This window comes from Platichthys flesus, chromosome 24 (genome assembly GCF_949316205.1).
Source record: "Platichthys flesus chromosome 24, fPlaFle2.1, whole genome shotgun sequence".
NCBI lineage: Eukaryota > Metazoa > Chordata > Actinopteri > Pleuronectiformes > Pleuronectidae > Platichthys > Platichthys flesus.
Genome location: NC_084968.1, coordinates 11,503,841 through 11,526,114, shown reverse-complemented (window position 1 = coordinate 11,526,114; position 22,274 = coordinate 11,503,841). Strand labels below are relative to the sequence as shown.

The 22,274-nt window shown below is 43.3% G+C and overlaps 1 protein-coding gene across 2 annotated transcripts in view; it reads left to right on the top strand.

The window, feature by feature from the left end:
• Positions 1–21,400, top strand: part of stim2b (stromal interaction molecule 2b) — a 32,381-nt gene extending 10,981 nt beyond the window's left edge. The window contains exons 2-12 of one of the 2 annotated variants that reach the window (XM_062383675.1): positions 5,765–5,895; positions 13,688–13,799; positions 14,505–14,616; positions 15,828–15,943; positions 16,038–16,215; positions 16,301–16,478; positions 16,578–16,739; positions 17,395–17,495; positions 17,913–18,151; positions 18,248–18,437; positions 18,889–21,400. In XM_062383675.1, coding sequence (XP_062239659.1) covers positions 5,765–5,895; positions 13,688–13,799; positions 14,505–14,616; positions 15,828–15,943; positions 16,038–16,215; positions 16,301–16,478; positions 16,578–16,739; positions 17,395–17,495; positions 17,913–18,151; positions 18,248–18,437; positions 18,889–19,513 — 2,144 coding nt within the window. In that variant the 3' untranslated portion in view covers positions 19,514–21,400. Of the gene's footprint in view, positions 1–5,764; positions 5,896–13,687; positions 13,800–14,504; positions 14,617–15,827; positions 15,944–16,037; positions 16,216–16,300; positions 16,479–16,577; positions 16,740–17,394; positions 17,496–17,912; positions 18,152–18,247; positions 18,492–18,888 lie in introns of both variants that reach the window. The other variant, XM_062383674.1, reaches the window with a different exon arrangement.
• Positions 21,401–22,274: the final 874 nt, after the last annotated feature.

Sequence of the window (22,274 nt, the reverse complement as noted above, 5' to 3'; positions counted from 1 at the left end):
CTTGGTCAGATACTCCTCCAGCCTCTGATTATTTGCCTCATTTACAGTTTTGAGCAATAATAGCATTATTAGGGTAACACATGTGTGGATTTCGAGGATAAGGTCTTAGTTTTACAAGAATAATGTCGTAATCTGGAGCTAAAGTTAGGAATGTGGGGCATCTTGTCAAATTTGACTTTAAGTACAATTTTTCTAAATATCTAAATACTTGTTTCAGGGCTTTGAACAGATTAACATGCAAGAAACTGATTATATTCCGAAGACGGAAACATAAGGACTTAGTTATGGTCAACTAGATCTTGGATCCTGAAGGCAGGAGTTTTTTCTTTTAACATCTCTTGTGACTTTGTTCAATTTAACAGCTTATGCAAACTGAGAGTATTATAAAAACATTTTCTGTATCGTGTTTCTCCTTCTTCAATCTAACTCCCCCTCCCACCCCCCTCTCTCTCTCTCTCTCTCTCTCTGACTCCCTCTGTGCACAAGCTGGTGGCATTAGTAGGCGGCTAATGGTATTTGTGTCTTATTAATGGCTGCTGATGAGCTGAAATGGTAGACTCTCCAGAAGCTTTATTTACTTGCCTTTAATACTGGACGCGTCAGCTTGACTTATGACACGGCCACATGGGCACTGGTGGCTGGGACTAGTCTGGTTCACACTCCCATCACATTCCTGCTCCTCTACTCACTTTGGCACGATTTGTAGCATCTGATCGGTGACAAAACACTGAATTGTCAACTAATATACTCAACATCTCATTTATCATCCTCATGGCAAATGCATACATTGCTGATAAGAGCCAGTGGAGGTTTGAATTCCACTGCGGAAATCATGTGTTTTTGTTTACAGCACATCGAAACTGGTGTTGGGCTTGAACACCATAACACTGTTGAATCTTGTTTATACCAATTTGAATGTATGGCACCTCTTTTTCAGACTGAGATATTCGTACCTGCTCATTGTGAACGTTTTTATTGCTGTATCCTCACATGGGCTGAGAAATATACATTTTGTGGTTCCCTGAGGCCAAACACGTTGAATACATTTCCTTGCAAAGACACTGTTTTGATATAAAGTGAAACAAATGAACAATTGTTTATTATGAAAGTCGGCACGTTGCCTATTTTCTTGGCACATAAAGCCAACTATCCTTCAGTGGATGAGAGTAAAGGTAGTGTGTCGTGTGCCGGAGACCCAATGTGGACCAAAAGGTCAAAACTGAATTACTAGATTTTCATCCAAGCAATAACTGAATGACAGTATATTTGCCAGAGTTTACATAGATGCTGTCGCTGCTTAATTACATACTTCTGTGTCAGGTAATAGGTTAACATGGGTGTGGGAGCATAGAAGCTCCCAAACCCAAAGCCTTATGAGCAGATGAACTTTGAAGACGATGTGTATTTTAGATATTTTACTAGACTAATAGGCTTTGAGTGTTATGTATATATATCCTCAATGTATGTGAGAGCTCTCTCACATACATTGTGAGTCTCCCTGGCTCCCCAGAGGCTCATGTCAAACCCGTCATATCCTGCTATCTTAATTTCACGTCGGCTCTGCCCACACCGCCCCCAAAGCCCGGATACTGTTACACCTATTGTGGCTCATTCAAGATGGGGGGAGGGAGGAAGAGACTTAACCTTCTCCTTCTCTTCCTTCTCCTCCTCCCAGGTAGAAAGTTTGCTCCGAGGGGGTGACGAGATTTGTCAATGCTTTTGTTTTGTCATTTTGTGTGACTAAACACCTTCAGGGCTTTGTTTGTTGAGGCTTTAGTTGATCCTATATCTGGGTTATAAGTATTATCACATTTCAGTTTTATTAATTCAATTTGGCTGTTAGATTTTTCTAGAGGATCATCATGTAAAATAGTGCAAATAGACAACACACAAAAACAAAACATTACTGGTTTTCAAGTATAAAACTGTATTTACAACCATAATACATGCATTTTATCAAATCTCAACGTAACATCTTAATGTTACGTTGAATGTCAGGTTTACTCTCTGCTTATTGTTCAGTGCTGCAATCAACACTGAGCTGGAAGGCTGCAGGATCATTGAAATAGTTCCAGGACAGGATTCTGACACAAATTCCATAAACTTTACGGTTTTCCATACTTAAGTAAAGTTTAGGGAGTTCGGTTCTTCTGCGTCGATTCAACTGCATAAACTTGTCTCCACGTCCTGAGGGACCAGGTTCAAGGAAGCCCCCCAAAAAAAGTCACAGTAAACACATCAGACACCGCATGCTCCTCTTCTCTGCTCCTCCTGTCACCTCCTGATCAGCCTTTTTGTGAAAATAGAGACAGAACCAGTTTAATGAAATGCATATATTGTGCAAAAAAATAACTTTTTTTGAAGTCCTGGATTTCACTTTAAAGGAATTCAGCTGACAGCGGTTTGCTTTTGTTATCGGATTCTTTTGAACCAAACCTGCCACACTCTGCGACAGCTCGCATGCATTGGTGAGTTATAGCAAAGTGAATTACTGCTTCCCAGCTTGTGTCTTCCTGCTGCGACAGTGTACTTAACATCTGCATGTGTGTGTGTTTGAGCGAGGGAGACCTCTGCCATTGTGGAGCTTTTACATCCTGACAACTGGAAGCCTGACGGGTTAAAAATAACCCAGTGCTTTCCAATTTTGTCATCTTTTGGGGCCGCTTCTCCCGGCTGTTTTGATTTTTGTGTGCGTCCCCCCGGAACGCTGGGGGTCACCGGCAGCCACTTCCTGTCACATGGCTCCTCATTGTAGTGCTGTCCCTTAACGTACTCAGACACGCTTTTTAAAAATAGGACACCGGGGAAGGAAAGGCTTTTGCTGTCACGTTTCTGAATTGCACACCAGGTGGGCCATCCCAAATCCTGTCACTGAATGACAGCTCGCTTTTTTTTTAGTATGTCCTGGTTTTGTTTTATCTCTGAATTATCTTTTCCTCTCTGAGCTTCAGAAGATACGGCGGCTTGTGAAGGGCTCTTGCAAACACGTAGAACAGAATTAGGCCACTTACTTAGAAAGATCTGATAATAAGATCTGATCAACATCATTGCAAGATGTTGGAGAAAGTAAGTAGTAAGTTCTTAATAACACAAGTTAAAGTGGGTCATTCAATAGGATGTGCAGCCGCCTCTGTGCGTGTCTGTGTGTGTGTTTAGTTAAAACACAAGTAAAAGAGTTTTCTGCCTGTTTAAATAACCAAGCAGACAAATAGATATGCATGCTATGCAAACAGCCGGCTATGTAAACCGCCCTGACGAGCTAAGCAAATGCATTATGTAACTTTCTGACAGGAGGCAGATGGACACTGCTGAAGTGAGGCTAATCTTGCTTATGTTGACGATACTTCCTGTTATTAATAGATACACTTTCCCATCTATCTTTATCTTTACAGCAGCGAGGCTGTAAACTTTTTTTGGGGGTCGAGTATTTGTATACGGTTGGTTTATTCCCATTTTTGTTTATTTGGTTGCGTATACACCAGACTTGGTAGAGGTTAAGGAGGCCAGGTATGGATTAGTATGAAGTTATCATACCCTCAACTAGCCTAGTAAAAGAATATGGATTTCATATCAATCCTAAAAGACTAACTATAAATAAAAAGAAAACACAAATACAAATACATTCAAATATATATAGAATATATAAATAATAATAAAGAAATTCAAATTGGCTTTACGCAAAATATAAACTCAAATGCAGATAATTTCTTCATTGTTTATAATGTAAAGTAAATCTTTAAATAAGTCGGACTCTGCACAAGTCAAATATTTGTCCAGTGCCGCCACAGCATCGTGTGAACAGGTTTGGGTTCTTGCAGCCGCCGTGGTCACGCTCTCCCCATTTGACTGTATCTGTTCACCCAGGAACAAATAATCAATTTTGCAACTCGATAATCGTGGAGCCCGGTCCAGTCGGAGCTGTCAGCCACCGCTGGGGTCTTCATTCGACACGGACATCCTCCCCAGTGTCCTCTAATCCAAATTTAGCCCAGGCACTCGTCCAATCAAATAGCTCCTTTTGCTTCTTCTGTAGATTGCCAAGTGGCTCCTCTATAACTAACCTGTTAAACAGAATAAAACCCCACAGTCCCTGTTATGCTATACATGCTCGTGGGTTAGCTTGTTTAAGTTGCATTCAAAATTACCACAACTTGGCCATTATTTAGCTTAGTTTGCAATATTTGTGATTGGAAGATTGATACCACTCTCAAATCTGTATGTTCAGAATAAAGCTGCAGCCTGTACGATCAGTTCCATTCTTATTTTTTTGGAGCCGTGAGAAAATCTGTGGAGCCCAAAATAGTGTGTTAATATATAAATAAATACAAAAAAAAATTCCGCTGTTTGTCTACTTAATAAAAGCCTTATGTTTAGTGAAACTCACAAAGAATGGACACTTTTCTAACTCAAATTCGAACAAAAGAATTAATTCCGGTATTCTCAACCTTTTTTGTAGTTTTATTCAGCCCTTGTTCACATTCTTTAAGTTTTCTGGTGGCGTTTGTGTTTTCTACACATGTTTTCTGATAGAAAAACTGCTCTCCTCGCAAACCGCCATTAAGGGCGTGTGCTGTGTGGGCGTTGTTGTGTCTGTCGGCTGCCATGAAGCTTTGTCTGATCTGAAACAAGTCAAACAGGTAGCATCCTCATGTGGCATGTGTGCTGTACATTTTAAAAGGTCATCTGTCCTTGTGTGTCTGGTTTGTGCGAGTGGTTTTGAGCTTGTGTGTGTGTGTGTGTTACTGTTTCTGTGGTTGTCATAATCTGTGTCTTTGTGTGTTTTGTGGCTCCGCTGAGACAGTTTGGCGACTGGCCATCTCAAACCATCCATCGCTCTGGAGGCTGGAAGTAACAGGTTCACTTCCCCCGGTGGGACGCAGGGGGCTGCATAAAAACAAGGGGGGGCAGTGGGGGGGTGCCTGGGGGACGCTGCTGGGATGACAACAGCACACAACACTGAGTGGTCTGTGTGCTACTGTGGGAACCGTTGAGCCCCTTACTGGACCAGTATGCTATAATGGTCTTTATTAAAGAACTCCTCTTCTAAGTTTAACTGATCTGCAGCTACAGGCTCTAATAGCAGATGCATGTTTTTAACTAGTAGCGATTGAATATGAGATATTTCACAACTCGTCCTTCTTCCCACTCGTACAGTGCAATAACACTAAATACCTGGAGGGCAGGTGTGGTCAGGCCTCTGAAGGTGGATCCCTGTTACCACATACTTAACTGTGAGAGCTGCAGAATTAGTCTCAGAGTCTCGTTCGCAGGAAGCAAATAGTCGTCATGTAATGGTTGTGTAGTTTTGTAACTAAAAGTGCTTATGTTTGCTCATACACATAGGTCAGTCAATAGTCCTAAACTTTGAGTTTCGAGTTCTAAACAAGTCACACTGTATTTTAGTCAAATATGTACAAATCATAAATACTTTAAACTAATTTACATTTGTTCTTTGGTATCGATTTATGGCTTCAGGCTAATTTTCTGTTTCATTTTCTTGATAAGTGTTCTGTAATTTTTATGTTTTTGTGCTTTGGGGATCTGTTTTGCCCAAATCCATCAAACATCCATTAATCCTGGATGCACTGACCGTGTGTCATATGTTGTGTTCAGTATCAAAACACGTGTATTTGAATCTCTGAGCTCCTTGAGAGCGCTCAAGTGTTTTCAAGTTGAACATCTAAAGTCTAAGTGAAACCACACCTCATAGATGCTCGTTTGTTTGAACCTCCATCGCTGACCTGACTTGTTTTCTCCTCTTTAGATCCCTGTCTCATTGTGATGCCGCCATGCATGGGCGAGGCCGACCGCTTCAGTCTGGATGCGCTGCGGCACATCCACAAACAGCTGGACGACGACAACGACGGAGGGATAGAGGTCAACGAGAGTGTGGAGGTGAGCTTCCCCACAGTTGTCATCCCAGGAGAGGGACACCACAAACTCAAACATCCTTAGTGGTTCTTTTTAAACACGATCCAAAAAGCGTCCCAATGTGTCCATGTCTGTGTGACTGTGTTTTGGGCTTTGCTTTGCTATATTTCCTATAATTGAGGGTGTCCGAAAAACCAAGAGACCACTTTATTTAATCAAAGCGCTGGACCCCCACTAGTTTAAATAACTGGTTGAGGGTTAGTTAGGTTTGGGTAAGGGGCAAGGGAATGCACTGTGTCACTGACAGATCCTTACAAATTAAAAAAGACAGAAGTCTGTGTTTATGTGTGTGTGTGGCTGGGGGGGGGGGGTCTGGTGAGAGAAGGGACAGGTTTCTGTGAGTGACTAGAGGGCTCGGACTGACATCTGAGAGCTCTCTGACCTGCCGTGCCCTCTGCCTCTCTTGGTAATCAACCACCTCCTGCATTCAAAAGAAAACCACCAGGGAGGCTGGTCACATTTTCTCTCTCTCTGCGTGTGGTTGTGTGTCTGTGTGTGTGTGTATGTTGACATTTTTACCTGACTGAGAAGGGCCGATGTGAGAAACAGTTATACCCTGCGGCCTTGCGGTTATGCCTCAGTAAATAGCCGGACCCTAAAACTAAAGACCCGAGAGATCTCCAGGGTTAGACCTGGCCCCCAGCCCACTCTGAGGAGACGTGTGACTGTCTGTGCACTGATGCTCACCGGGTTGTACTGTGTCCGTCCTAACCTTTTTGTCTTTATAAGGGAAATTACTTGCGTCTGTGTCTTTCCTGCAGAAAAACCCTGAGTTGTTTTTGGCCGCGGCTCATTACCGAGGATTTCCAAGCTTCTTCTTTGGGCTCCGCTGGCAGCCGGAGCAGGGTTTCGTAACATGATGGATTCTCCTTTCACCAAATTAGTGGCAGCCTATCGGTTAGTCTTACCGAGAGAATGGACATTGTGACGTGATCAGGAGGGGGGCGGGGGGGAGCACATTTAAACGATTCAGTCTGTTGGTTTCACGGGGTCGTAAAAAAGAAGGTCTGAGGTTTAATGTAATTTTTTTGGCCTTATAAAGTCTTAAGCACTTAGGTAGGTCCTTATTTATGTAAACGTTCATTTAAAGCTACTTCCTCTGTGCTTTAGTTTGTTCTTCAGAGAAAGATATTTATATGTGTTGCTGTATTGTGTGTTTTTCTCAACAACACAAATAACACGCTGTGATAAACTCAAAACCAGGCCAACGTTGAACTGACCTACAAAAGTTCCGATGGCTATTCTCTGCTTGGCCACTTCACTTTATCTTCAATTATGATTTATTCTAAGTAAATCTGGGATTCTTGATTTTCCTCCATATCTTTCTTATTTGACAATTTCATAAAATACGCTCTTAAAAAAAGCCTTAAAAGTCTTAAATATAACTTCTTGTTTCTTCAGGCAGAAAAAAAACAAAGTAATTTCCTTGGCTTGGCTATTGAACTGAATACAATTAAATACATTTTAAAACTCAATTGACCGATTACCCTACTTCCTGGAAGTGGTGAGTCGAAGGCAGTGACACGGTTGTGGAGAATGAAAGGTGTGGGAGGGGATCAGGTGTCCCCGGGGACACGTCAAGCCTCATGTGGCCTTCGGGGGCAAGTTCGTCAACACTCGTTCACCCTTTTGCCACTTGGCGGAAACCTTACCCTCCGCTAACAAAATTCCCCCACGACTCTTCCTGCTTTTCCTTCTCTAGTTCTTGTCGCCCTATTACTTAAATTTAAGAGCATGACTAACGTGAGCGGATGATCATATTTGTCATGATAAAGCTGTGGTGAGGGTTTCCAGTTCATCATGACACGCATGTGATTCTACAGCCGGCGTTGAGGATGGAGGACGTCTTTAAATGATTTCGTGGTCTTGCATATCTTTGGAGTTAATCTCACTTTATTCCGACAGAGATAAATTAACTATATAAACTCTGTATTTCTGCTGTATAACTGTACTTTTTAACATGGTATTTAAACAAGTTATATTTCAAATATAAACAGCATAAGACAATACGAATTAGAAGCTTAAAACAACCAGTGCAGCAGCATTAGATTGTTCCAGGAATTGAAGCGGCTGAAACCTCCTGTACATTTGTGGCATCTTTGTAAAATATGATGTTCGAATTCAGGTATTTCTGGTTCTCCTTTGTTCATGCAGTCTTAGGATGGCGATGTTGTCTCTCTGCTTTGTTGTGTGACCTTTCTCTCGTGACACTTTAAAGCTCTTCAGCTTACCCAGGAATTGTAGCTGTGCACTAAGTCCATTCACACTTCTCTATGGTATTTCGATTGCAGGTAATTTGCGATATCAGTTTTCAAGAAATGCATAAATGAGCCGTTGAAATGTTGCAGCATTTCAGTCATGGTCTTAACAGGAAGATCTGAACCCTGCCTTTTATTTACAGCTCATTATATCCAACACGATTCACTTTCTTATTGTTACCAGTCACTTGTGTGTTACCTGACACTGTTGAAATGTAACATTTGTTTTACCCTTAAAAGTTCCTGTGTAACTTAACAACAATCAGTGTTGCTAAGTTCCAGGGACATGAACCAACCCGTGTTTGACAGGGCGTATCACTCACATAGACACTTTACAGCTCACTGAGTCCTGGAGATGAGTGGCCACAGTAAAATGATCCACAGCCCTAAAGATGACTCCACCTTGTGTTATTATCTTCATATGACACGAAGTACATGTAACCTGTCCTTGGTTTGCATTAGTAGTTCTCATTAGTTTTAAAAGGGTGTTCTCAAAAATGCATGTTTAACTTCCTATGTTTGGAGAGCAGCGAGAGCAATGGAGGAGGTGTTCGGGCCAACAAGGATCTCAATTCCTGTACGGCTACAAATTCTCACTGACGTGTCCCATCACAAAGTTTTCACCACGAACACGACAGACTCTGGCTGCGTTTGAAGTCGCTGCCGAACACAAACATCCCTCTGGGGGGAAGAAGCCCGACAGATCTCTGTCAGAATCGATCGGCATGATGAGGGCAAAAGGTAGATTCTTGACAGTTTTGTGATCTGCACAATGTAGTTTTACATTTACTATCGTGATTATGCGCTAGTTGCAATTGCATGAAAAGAGTTTTTCTACCCCTGAAGCTGGTCTCAGATCAAACAGTCCCTCCGTCTAAAGCAGCCTAAATAAACACAAACAGGAATAGTGGACGTGTTGATGTGTATTTATAGTCTGAAAAAAGTAATCACTTATTTCCAAACACATCTGTAATTTGACCGCTGCTGGAACCGATCCAGCTGTAATCCTGTGAGACATAATCCTGTCTCTGATTACTGCGTGAGTCTGGGTATGGCGTGGTGGTGGTGGTGTGGGTGTGGGGGGGGGGGGGCGTCTGTTGCTGAGCACAGTCCACTGGGGACGGCAGGTGCACGTCCTGTCCCCGGGGTGCCGAGACCCGCCCGCCTGCCAAGGAGATGCTCGGCTGGATCGTGGTGTATCGTTTTAAATCTGCAGGAACCCAACCCATGTCACGGGCGGGGGGGGCGATGGCGCTGCTGATGTTTTTGTTTATTTCATATCTCTGGTTTTGCCTTTGTGCAGGCGGTCTGTATGTGTACCGTATGTTGTGTGTTTAACGTGGATATGATCAGAGGGAATCCGAGGAGGCTCCTGGAGGGTCGGGATGTATCTATAGAGAGGAGGAATCTCACAGGCTCCTTGGACGTGTTTGTTGACTCGTCTGGGAATGTTCAAGAGAGAGGGATTTTATTTTCAACGCGCTGCTTTAAATTTAGACAAAACTTGTGCTTTCAAGTGTCGGTTCAGCCAAATTACTAAATTTACTCTAAGCTGGTGTAACTTAAACTATTTATAAATAGATAAATTGTAGTAGTTTGGGATTTTATGGATTTTGGCATCAATATAATCAAATTCATTAATGTTACTGTATGTCAAATTTATTTGCTACTGTTAACGTGTAGAGGACATTTGTATCTGGTCCTTAGATTTAATCTATAAACAGTTTCTAACAAATCGTCCAGCGAATGTGTCTCAGTGTCTATTTATGAAAATAAAACTACAGACCTGTGCTACTCTGAGAATAACACGATAGAAGTCATTCAAAGTAATTTCATCTCTATTAACAGATCATATTATTGTTCAAAGCAAAGTAAAAGGGACTCAGAGACGAATTTGTGTTAACTCGAAATGAAATCATGAGGAAGATTAAGTCATGCAAAGAAATAAACTCTGCTCCAAGTAGTTTTAGGTTTTTTCATAAATCCAATCCAGGTTATAACAGTTCATTAATTCTGCGTCTAATCAAAAAATAATTTGGCGCAGGAGATGAGCGATGGTGGAAGGATGTGGATTAGACGAGCAGATACAGTAGATATCGGGGGTGAAAGGAGTCACAGTCGACTGCTAGACAGAGCAGAGGCTCATGGGTAGTGTGGGTCTCAGACTCAGCCAACTACCCCCCCTCCAAACCTGGAATCTGATGTGAACAAATATGTCTTTGTTTGCCACTGTGTGTGTGTGTGTGTGTGTGTGTGTGTGTGTGTGTGTGTGTGTGTGTGTGTGTGTGTGTGTGTGTGTGTGTGTGTGTGTGTGTGTGTGTGTGTGTGTGTGTGTGTGTGTGTGTGTGTGTGTGTGTGTGTGTGTGTGTGTGTGTGTGTGTGTGTGTGTGTGTGTGTGTGTGTGTGTGTTGTCAATGCTTGTCTGACCATGTCACACCCTGCCTCTGCCAGACCTCTATACGTGTGTGTGTGTCGTTGTTTAACTGACAGGCAGAGTTGTCGCTCTCTATCCCGTCGTCTTTACCGTGTTTAGGTTCACGTTAACCTTTCATCCGTGTCTGTAGCTTTTCAACATGCTGCACAGCTCGGCTCTGATCGTCTGAGCTACAACACAAACACTTAACCACAGAGGCTGTAAAGGAAACCACACAACGACCTCGCCACATCTTTTATATGACTCAATAAAGAGTCACAAATTAAAGCCAATTGCCCAATGAAACCACCTCGATCCGGACTGTGTGTGTGTGCACCAAATTACACAAACTGCATCTGTGCCCTAGATATATAACATGGAAGACTTTCTTCATCACCATTCATGAATTATTCATTGGGAATTTGTAAAAAAATGTCAAAACTACAAAAGTAACAAACAACTCCTGGATCAATGCCAAAATCGAATGGGTTCTTTCTTGACCCATGTCCCATCCTTCTCCACCAAGTCTCATCCTGCTAACCAACTAACTAACCAATGGTTCGAGGTGGAAACATAACCTCCTGGGTGGAGGTCTGCACTGCACCCACTCTCACTTCAGATGAAATGTTCTGGAATGACAACAGTTTAATTTCCTTTTTCTCATTTATGCAATTGGCAAATGTCCTTGCATCTCTGTCGGCAAGATTTCATTTCTGGTAAAGTTCAGCGAGTTGTACATGTTGTGGCTCCTCCGGTGACTCGGCAGAGAGTTTGGTTCCTCTAGTCAGTTCCCGTCTCTTACGTCAGTGAGGAAACTCATTTGCATCTGCATTGTGAAAGAAGAATGAGAAGGAGAAAAGGCTCTGTGCAAACCTTTAAGGCCACTTTGAGTATTTTGTCCATCGCTCATGTAGTGAAAGAGCCTTTCAGACCCTGAAGGACACTGTAAGAACACAGGCTGCAACTAGACTCAGGACAAAACTGCAGTTTCAACAACCTAATGAATGTGTTGCCCTTTCATAACCAGATCACATAGTGTAATAACGTTAGATTCTCTGTGGGAAAAATCCTAAAACGATTGATGTGAGGGTAATAAATCTGTTAGGCAATATTTGATCTGCCGCTTCGTAGCGTTACGGTCAATTGGTCCAAAACTTTGTGCATTACTAAAGTATCTCAAGAATCATCAAATGGATTGGCACATGTTTTTGTGTTTGTTGTTGTTGTGACCAGAGAATGACTTTGGTGCTTCCATGAGTTTTCATCCAGCAGTTTACAGTCTCCACTTATTCTGTAAACAAAAAGAGTGTATTATTTAAAATCCTGATTCCGTAATGTTGAAAATGTTTTCCGAGAAGCAAAACTTGCATATTTCATTTTAAATAAGAAACAAGCTGTGGTTCTGTAAATTCAATAAACTGGAAGTAGCGAGTTGAAGAGTAAAGCTGAATTATAGATGAGTTTAAAAAGACTTAGAGGTCACTAAAAACCAGCAGGAAACTTTAAAATATGAAGATTTGTACACAGAGTTTGGTAGTTTTGTCACAGCAGCAACTCATTTGGTTCAGGAAGCCGGGGATCATGGGTAATTTATTCAGTTGTGCTTAAAAACACTTTATTTGTATGACATGGAGCCCAACAGAACCACACGTGGCTGCAGAGGGCGCTGTCGCTCAGCACAGTGTCGCTTTAAAGTTTCTTACAGTTTCTTGATCAGAGTGTGTTTTTTTTCTGTGGCAGGAGAAACGTGTCCAGTGCCGGAGACGTTAGTGTCAGGCAGCAGCTCAACACCACACTGCTATTGTGTATTCAATGTCAGACTCCCGGCGTCTGTCACCGTGCACAGTGGAGACGAGTGTGAAAGTAGCGATGCACTTTCAATCTGCCACTTCCACAGCAGCTGTTTGAGGTGTAACTTTAAAGGAGCGTTTTGAAGGGAATTGGGTTCAGTGGAGCAGCGCTGATGACTTGTGTCTTCCTGCTGTGCTGGAATCTGAGCGTGCTGCTTCAGTCTCGTCAAGTCAGATGTGAAACCCATTGATCTGTGACTATGACTCATCGCAGGGTGACATGTCAAAACACCTCCGGCTGCAGTTCTGTGGGATTCAAAAACACCGTAGTGGGTCACTGATGAGTTTTCTTCTCTCACTGTAGCTCTGTGTAAAGAGGGTCTGATCACACTGAGGTGGAAAATGCAGGAAATGTCAATTCCTCTGTGAACTTCCACTTTGGTCTGGCATCTTCACCGACTCTCTCAGCCCAGCTTCTCTTTACAGCTGCTGTCAGACATTCACTGGGCTCCTGAACTTTTCACATGTAGTCCCTTACAGTCATCCCGACAGTGTCTTGGATCCTGGGCGTAGAAGATTGATGCCACTTTAATCTTTTGAGCTGGAACAGTTAGCCAAGCTTACCCTGGCGACTGGAAGCGGGGGGGGGGGGGGCTTTTCCATGCTAACGCCAGTTTAACCTTCACAAGAAGTTACAGCTGTTTCCACGCTGGAAATGAACTCTGCTCACATCCACCTTCTGCTGCTGTGGTGTGAATCTGAAAGTCAGTGTAATGTGTGCAGAGTAGCAGCTAATTAGTTATCAAATAGTGTGAGTTGATGCCTAAACACCAAACGCACATGAACATGGTTCTGCAAAGAGAACCGTTGGGTAGTCAGGCGTGCTTCTTGGTAATGCTACTGGTGTTCTGGTAATTCTTAAATGGGTTTGTTTGGTGTTGGCGACTCTGCCGGGGCATTTAGTTCAGAGCTACCAAAGGAGGAGAGCTGGAAACTGAACACACACACACACACACAGGTGGAAGTGGTGCCTTTCTCCTAAAGTCCCTAAAAGGAAGAAAGGAGAGTGAAACAAAGGGTGAGTGAGTGTGTGTGTGTGTGGGTTTGAGATCTAAAGCCAAACTTTTAGGCAAAGCCAACTTTCTACGCCTCCTTCTGTCAAAACCACACATGGACATACAAGCTGTCGTCTGTCTGCCCCAGATCAGTCTAAAATATTAAAAACCAATAAAATTGCGTATTTATTGTGATGCCCATGAAAAGACATTAACTCTATCTCATTTATTCTCCACCAGTTTATAATAGAGGACATGAAGCAGCAGCAAACCAACAAGCACAGCAACCTGCACCGTGAAGACCAGCACATCACAGTGGAGGAGCTGTGGAAGGGCTGGAAGACGTCTGAAGGTAAAGTACACAAGTGACCTGTCTCTGCATCCAGACAAACACACGTGACTTTATTGTGTGTAGAGGAGATATGTAATGAGAAGAAAGGGATAACCTTTTCTTTTTTCCTCCTTAAATTTACTTTAGAAATCTGACTCGACTTCTACGATATGAGGCGTCAAGGACAGAATGAGACTAAACAACGATCTACTCTGAGTTAGAATATTTATCTAGAGTGAAGTGCAGCCTTTTATTTTTCTCTGCAGATTATTATTTTAAAATAAAAGTAGTTCCCACTTAATGGTATTGACTGTTTTACTGGTGTTGATAATACAAGTTCCCTCTCAGCGACACAGTGTTTGTTAAGATAATATTGGATTTGATCTCTTCCGCCTCCTCTCCTGCTACTTCTCCTATTTGAATTTCAAATTGGGACAAAATTTGAAACCGACTCCTCTTCTCTTTACGACACATCTGTGCTTTGCCTTCAAACACAATCTGTCATTCTCCACCTCTGTTTGTTCACCACTCTGGAAGCGTGAGTGTTCAACACACACTCACGTCCGCTCAGGAAGTAACTGTGAAATAAACACTCAGAGAATGAACATCATAAATTTTGGTTTTGGTGAAACAAGGCGTCAGGATTCTACTTCTTGTACCGAGGCTAAGACACTTTGTTATTCTGTGAATGTTAAATGCTTTATGCTCCCTCTCTCTCCCTCCCAGTCCACAACTGGACGATGGAGGACACGGTGCAGTGGCTGAAGGAGTCGGTGGAGCTGCCGCAGTACGAGAAGAACTTCCGGGACTTCCGGGTCTCGGGGAACACTTTACCTCGGTGAGCAACAACCTGTGAAGAACCGGTTCTGCATCACTCACACTCATTTTAATTTAAATTAAATTATTTATGACTTTTTCAAACCTTAAAGGCAGACATTACAAATGCTTGATATAAATAATTTGCCTCAAATTAAGATGCTCTGGGGGAGAGGGATTATGATCAGTGGTAATACTGTGATGGTTGTTAGCTCAATGCTGCCCACTGCTGGTTGTCAGTGGCAGCACAAGGTTGATTTTCTGGACCAGGTAGATGTTTTTGTGAAGTTCCAGATAAGTTTATTTTTAAACCTTATGAATTCGGATCTGTGGTTGTCTTTCCCTCACTGTATCTGCTGTGTCCTTGTATCTGCTAAGTCCATACTCAAGTTATTCCCAGAATTCCCTCGTGTGGCACCGAGAAGATTAAATTGTTAACTCCAGTAATCTGAGAGTTGACGTTACAGCAAGTCAGACGCTGCCGGGACACTTGTGGAATGTGTCCCGCTGCAAACTGCATGTACGGCCTGAGCCGAGCCGAGCGGTTTCGTGTTCCGCCACAGGGCCGCTGGGCGCTGACTCATGAAGTGATGTCACGTCAGAGGGGTACAGTTTCTCCTGGCTGCCATGTTGTCTCAGCCGTACAAGATGGTGGTGGCATGCAGTGGTGTCACAGGGGCGAACCAGGCAGAGTGCACGTTGTGTGTCTGTGTGGGTAGGACCACAGACACACCAGTAGTTCTCACTGGGATTTGAGTGATATGAGGCTCTTTTCGACCAATACTGGTATTTTTAATGTGACGCTAGAAGCCTGAAAAATTCAATCATCAAAGTATTAAAAGTAAAATAACTTTCAGGGTGTTAACTAAGTTTCTAAAGTCTACTACATCATGTTTACCATGTTAACAACAGCTGTTTACATGAATTGCAGCTGTGTGAAGCTTGTGTGCGACTGATGGAAATCTGCAGTTGGCCTCATAAATCTGTGACTGTAACGGTCTCACCACAACCTGGAGGACATCCCTTCATATATTATTCATCTATTAACCCTGGCACTAATGCACAGTATATGATTAAGTCATTATGTATAAGTTAAGAAACCAGAACCAGCTGCTTTTCATTGTGGTGGGTTATATAACATTATAAATGCACACAGACTATGATAAGGTCTCAGTGCAGGAAGGTAAATCCAGTGTGACTAACTGCTGATTCGTGTTTCTCTTCATATTTCAGAATAGCAGCAAATGAACCGTCGTTTATGTCGATGCAGCTGAAGATATTAGACCAGCGGCATAAACAGAAACTGAACCTCAAGGCCCTGGACGCTGTGCTGTTTGGTCCTCCGCTCCGTAAGCACACACACAACCAGCACTGCTCATTAAATCCAAACACCAGCTTCACAAATGTGTTTAATCTGTAACCAACCTGTCCTCCTGTCTGCAGGTCCACAACATAACTGGTTGAAAGACTTCGTCCTGATGGTTTCCATAGTCATCGGTGTGGGGGGCTGCTGGTTTGCCTACGTGCAGAACAAGTCCAGCAAGGTGCACATCTCTCAGATGATGAGGGATCTGGAAAGCCTGCAGAACGCAGAGCAAAGCCTCCTAGACCTGCAGAGCCGGTGCGTGAGAGCACAGCCATCTGAAACCTTCTGAGTTCAAACTGGAAGTAGAAAATGTTCAAAACTTGCTCCTGTTTCCTCTCAGACTGGAGAAAGCTCAGGAGGAGAACCGCACGGTTGCGGTGGAGAAGCAGAACCTGGAGCAGAAGATGAGGGATGAGATCAACGGGGCCAAGAAGGAGGCTTATCGGCTCCGGGAGCTGCGAGAGGGAGCCGAATGTGAGCTGAGCCGCCTGAAGTATGCTGAGGAGGAGCTCGTACAGGTACTGACCCTAAAAGAGTTACCGATCACTCTCTCTTACTGTTTATGATCAATAAAGGCTTTGAAATATTGGACTCCTACCTCTGTGTTTCCCCCGAAGGTGCGAAAGGCCCTGAGGAGAGCGGAGAAGGAGATGCAGTCGGAGCGCTCGGTGCCAGAAGCTCTTCAGAAGTGGCTGCAGCTCACACACGAGGTGGAGGTTCAATACTACAACATCAAGAAGCAGAACGCGGAGCTTCAGCTAACCGTCGCCAAAGAAGAGGTACGTCTGAAAACATGTAGAGCAGCAGCACTAAGCCTCCATGGAATGAACTCATCTTAATCAGGATCTGTTTAGAAGAACCCTAACTAAAACAATAAGGAAAATTACCAAATCAAAGGATGTTGCTGCTCTTCTTCTTCAAATTTAAACTCCAGACACACAGCTCCTCCACGAGAGTCTTTTATTTTTACTTTATAATCATAAATACTTTATTTATCAAATACAAACCTTCCCCTGTGTGTTGTCGTCTGGCAGTTCTGTAGCAGTGGTAGTAATAATATAAAATATCACTCACATTACCACTGGTGTGATATTTTGGCCGGTGAACTGAGGAAGTGGCAGCGCTCCAGCTGACGTCTGAGGAAGTAACATTTAAAGTGACCGTTACTTCAAAATAAAAGCCACGGGACCAATTATAACCGCACAAAGGGATAATTAAGTTTAACTCTGATACTTATCTCTGTAGTGAACAGTAATAAGATCTCAACTAATGCCCTCAATAGTTAAATTGTCTCTTTAATGATATTGTTGGACTCTTTTCATTTGTGGGTTTCCCTTCTCATACAGTCTGAATATGAATGGATGTACCAGCCCACGTACTTCCTGGATAGAAATGATAAAGATTGCTAACATTTACATTTTCCTACAACTTCAGGCAGAGAAAATCAAAAAGAAGAGAAGTTCTGTGTTTGGAACTCTTCACGTAGCCCACAGTTCATCACTGGATGAGGTGGACCACAAGATCCTAGAGGCAAAGTAAGAACTCACTCACACCTCCGCCCACAGTCGACTTGAGTTCAATCCACTTTTCTTTTCCTTTAACCAGGAAATCAGCTCAGTCGTTTTTTGTGTAATCCTGCAGATTCACGCACTTATCAGCCACATGTTTAGTGGCTGCACCTGTTGATTTAATCTGCTGAATATTACAAGAAGCTGAATTTGTGTCGTTAAGAACCAGATCATGTGATAGAGAATTTTTTGTTTTGTTTTCAAAGATTAAATTCTTTACTTGCGCAGTTAGTTTTGCCACTGACGAAGAATTCCTTTGAGTTTAAATCCAAAACTGATGAATCAAAGCACAGACGGCCTCTTTCTGCCTCTAGACTTCACCTTAACAGTTTCCGAACACAGTGTCTGTATCGTGCCGCCATCTCATTGGTCTGCGTTCCTCAGGAAAGCCCTGTCGGAGGTGACGGCGTGCCTGAGGGAGCGGCTGCACCGCTGGCAGCAGATCGAGAAGCTCTGTAACTTCCCTGTGGTCAGTAACTCAGGGCTGCCGAGCCTGACAGCCAGCCTCTACTCAGACCACAGCTGGGTGGTCATGCCGCGAGTCTCTGTGCCTCCCTACCCCATCGCGGGGGGAGTGGACGACCTGGACGAGGACACGCCTCCCATCCATCCACAGTTCTCCAGTAAGAACCAGACGGAGGGTTTTTGATGCAGAAATTACAATGGTGGTTTTCTCTCTTGGTGTTTTTTATCATTCACCGTCTCTATCTTTCCTCCAGCGGCCACGTTGATCCGTCCTTCGCTGACACGCAACAGCAGCATGTGCCGCTCCCGCCGCAGCCTGATGAACTCCCCCCAGTCCACGATGATGTCCCCGGACCCGGACCTGCTGTCCATGGCCAGCTCGTCCCTCTCCTATCGCCCCGAGGCCGACGACGAACATATCATGTTCAGCTCGGATAGGAGGGGGTATGTAGCGGTGGCCGGGACGCCGCGGAATGGTTTTAAAGTTTGGACTTACAGGTGTTTTATCCAGACATTCATACTATGACGCTTTGAGCTTGGGGTTGAGTGGTAACTTTTGTCTCTGGGTGTCATCTAGAAGGACAAGGAGGATGCATGAACGACCTCAACATTAATCGAGTGAAAGTCTCACACAGTTTATTAGCAGGATCCTTTTCTCCTGGTAGCTAAACCCCAAGGAAACTCAAAAAGAGGCCACAGTCATGTAGCAATGATGAAGATTGGCCAGAGTTAAACACCTGCCAGGATGAAATATGTCGATAGAAGATTTTTACACACAACACTACTGTTGTTGTGTAGTTGTTATATCAATCGTTTTTCTATTTTTTTCAATCTTCTGATCAAGTTGCTCCTTTGTGTGAGTCTCCTCATGTTGACGTTGTGTCTCCTCCCTCAGGGAACCGACTCAGGAGGGCGGCTCCGACACAGACTCCCTCAACTCGTCCATGGGCCGGAAGCCGCCGCACAACCCCTGCTCGCCCGGGTCGGAGACCCCGTACCGCAAGATCTCCCGCGAGGAGCTGCTGCTCTACAGCCACAGTCCGGAGCTCGCAGCGTGCACCCCCCACACCAGCAGCAGCAGCAGCAGCAGCAGCCTCAGGGACTCCACGCCTCCCCCTCTCCCCCCGACCCCGGCCACCACCCCGTCAGGGCCGCCGTCCACCTCGCCCTCCCCGGCCATGGAGCACCACCCGTTTGCACACAGAGGCTCTCCTGACCTCACCCACATCCTGCCCGAGTCTCAGAGCCTAACCTTCACGCAGGGGGGCGTCACCTCGCCCACGGGGAAGGGCGTGTACAACGGCATCCTGGAGAAGTCCTACAGCTACGGGCAGCTGCCGGCCAGCATGCTGCCCAACGTGGGCCGCAACCCGTCTCTGACCTCCCTGGACTCGGAGGGCCGGAGCGTGGGAAGGGAGCACAAGCTCCAGAGCAACTCCTCCCAGGACTCCAGCGACAATGGAGAGAGAATCAAGCGCTCCTCGTCAAAAATCAAAAGCCTATTTAAGAAGAAAAAATAAAACTTAGAGAGCGAAAGAGAGAAATAAGATAAGTTGTTTTAGCCTGAATACTAATAAAAAGGACATCACTATAAGCTAAAACATTTCATGTTCTCTCCTAAGTTATTTTGTTATCAAAGATGGAATGTAGCTCAGGCTGGACGCCTCCAAACCCTCCAGGCTGGTCGCCTTATGTTTCAATAATGCCTTTTTATTAGAAACCTGCAGAGGTCACGGAAAGGTCAGACGCCACACACGACCTGGTCGCTGTCTTCTCTTAACGTTATCGTGTAAAACGTATTGTTTCACTGTCGATGTCTTGTAGAGAAACATATATGCTGTTTGAATCGCACTTTGAAAAGCGACAGCAACACGTGAACAACACCCAGAAAAAAAAAGGTCCTATAGTACATTTGGGATAATGTATCGTCTTTTCTCAAGTGTCCTAATTTACGACTGAGATAAGGGCCACTTACAGGGAAAATCAATCAGAGATACAGAGATTAAAGTACATTTAAGGAATTCTGGAGCATCTTGTTAAATTAAACTTTGGCATAGGTTTAATTTAAATAACAATAATTCATCTCGACGGAGTTTTAAAATGTGGTGCAGACTTGCAGTCGATTAAAGTTCTCGGTTTCAAATGCGGGAATTCTTAGTTTCTCGAGAAGCACAACAAAAGATAAAGACCCTCTTCTTGATAAATTGCTACTTATCTCTAATATTTATTTTCTGTAACATGGCCCTAATACTCAGTCGTACTATCACCCCCCCCCCCTTCACTGTTCAAATTATGACTTGCATCTTAAACAGTCTTCAAGTGCTAAGCTCCTGTACTTCATGAATTTTCATTTTTGAAAAAGAAAACCCTGCTCAAAACTTTATTGCACTACTGCTTTCCTGGTATCTTGGGAAAGAGCCACTGCTGGCAGAGTACATATTGAATAAAGATCCAGAGACGAGGGGAACACATGGGCGGCGGCGGCAGGGAGAATGCAGCTTGTAATCTTTACTGTCGCCCTCCATTATCCTCTCAGATATATAAATTAATCTCTATATATATATATAAATACGTATATCTTGTTTTCGCATTACTAGGTTTAGATTGGCGGGGGTCCCTATGAACTGAAGAAAGTTGAACGAATATGCAGATCTAACCCGCACCAGTCGTGTCCCCTGTACTCCAGCTCTGCCTCCTCATTACTTGACAAAACTGCATTCTGTAGCCCTTCAACAGTCTCGTCTTAAAACTCTTCAAATCTAAAAAACGCTTGATGTCACGACCGGATGTTTGTGTGTGATTCATTCTTTTCCGAGTGCCATAGTCGTGTATGAGGAAGGATGTGAGATGATGTAATATTGAAAAAAAATAATAAATTTCTGTAACTGTCTCGACTGTGGTGATGTGGCTTCTACCATCTGTGTTCCACGCTTATTTTTTTTTAAGGACAAACAGTAAACGTTTATCTGTTCGAGCTGAGGGACGTTTTTCATCAACAATCGATCGAAACATCAAGTCTTGCCCCCCCCGCCCCCCTCTCACACTAAGCTCGAAGCCGACCCACACAATGTGGGTCGCACTGAGCGCACTGATGTCAACCTGTCCAGCTTCACACTGTGATTTCTGCCTTCATCCCGGATGCCGGCAGAGACTTTATGAAAGTCTGTGTGTGTGTGTGTGTGGGGGGGGGGGGGGGGGGGGTGCCGTGCATGAGGATCTAGTGGCCTCTGTTGTTAAGAAGAAGGTCGTGGACAACGCAGCACACAATGAAGGAAACGAAAGACGAGGGGCAAACGAATGTTTACGAGACACTAGGGGCTTTTTTGGAGAACATTTTGTGTGTGAATATTTGTATACAGTAGAAAAACTAATAAAAATGGAGATGGAGGCATTGGAGAAGTTTACCATTTGTGATATTTTGCTTCTGAATCCCCGTTTGTTCGTGATCATCCAACAGCTTTTTAGGATTGTTACTGAGGATGTGGACATAAACATCCAATGTTAAGCTTTGTCATAGGTTTGTATGTCGTTAAATATCGGATAAAAACATCATAGGTTTGTATGTCGTTATAAATAAACAAAAAAGTCATAGGTTTGTATGTTGTTCTAAATCTGATAAAAACATCATAGGTTTGTATGTCGTTCTAAAACTGATAAAAACATCATAGGTTTGTATGTCGTTTTAAATCTGATAAAAACATCATAGGTTTGTATGTCGTTATAAATCTGATAAAAACGTCATAGGTTTGTATGTCGTTATAAATCGGATAAAAACGTCATAGGTTTGTATGTCGTTATAAATCGGATAAAAAAGTCATAGGTTTGTATGTCGTTATAAATCGGATAAAAACATCATAGGTTTGTATGTCGTTACGAATCTGATAAAAACGTCATAGGTTTGTATGTCGTTTTAAATCTGATAAAAACGTCAAAGGTTTGTATGTCGTTATAAATCTGATAAAAACGTCAAAGGTTTGTATGTCGTTCTAAATCTGATAAAAACGTCAAAGGTTTGTATGTCGTTTTAAATCTGATAAAAACGTCATAGGTTTGTATGTCGTTTTAAATCTGATAAAAACGTCATAGGTTTGTATGTCGTTATAAATCGGATAAAAACGTCATAGGTTTGTATGTCGTTATAAATCTGATAAAAACGTCATAGGTTTGTATGTCGTTTTAAATCTGATAAAAACGTCATAGGTTTGTATGTCGTTATAAATCTGATAAAAAAGTCATAGGTTTGTATGTCGTTATAAATCTGATAAAAACGTCAAAGGTTTG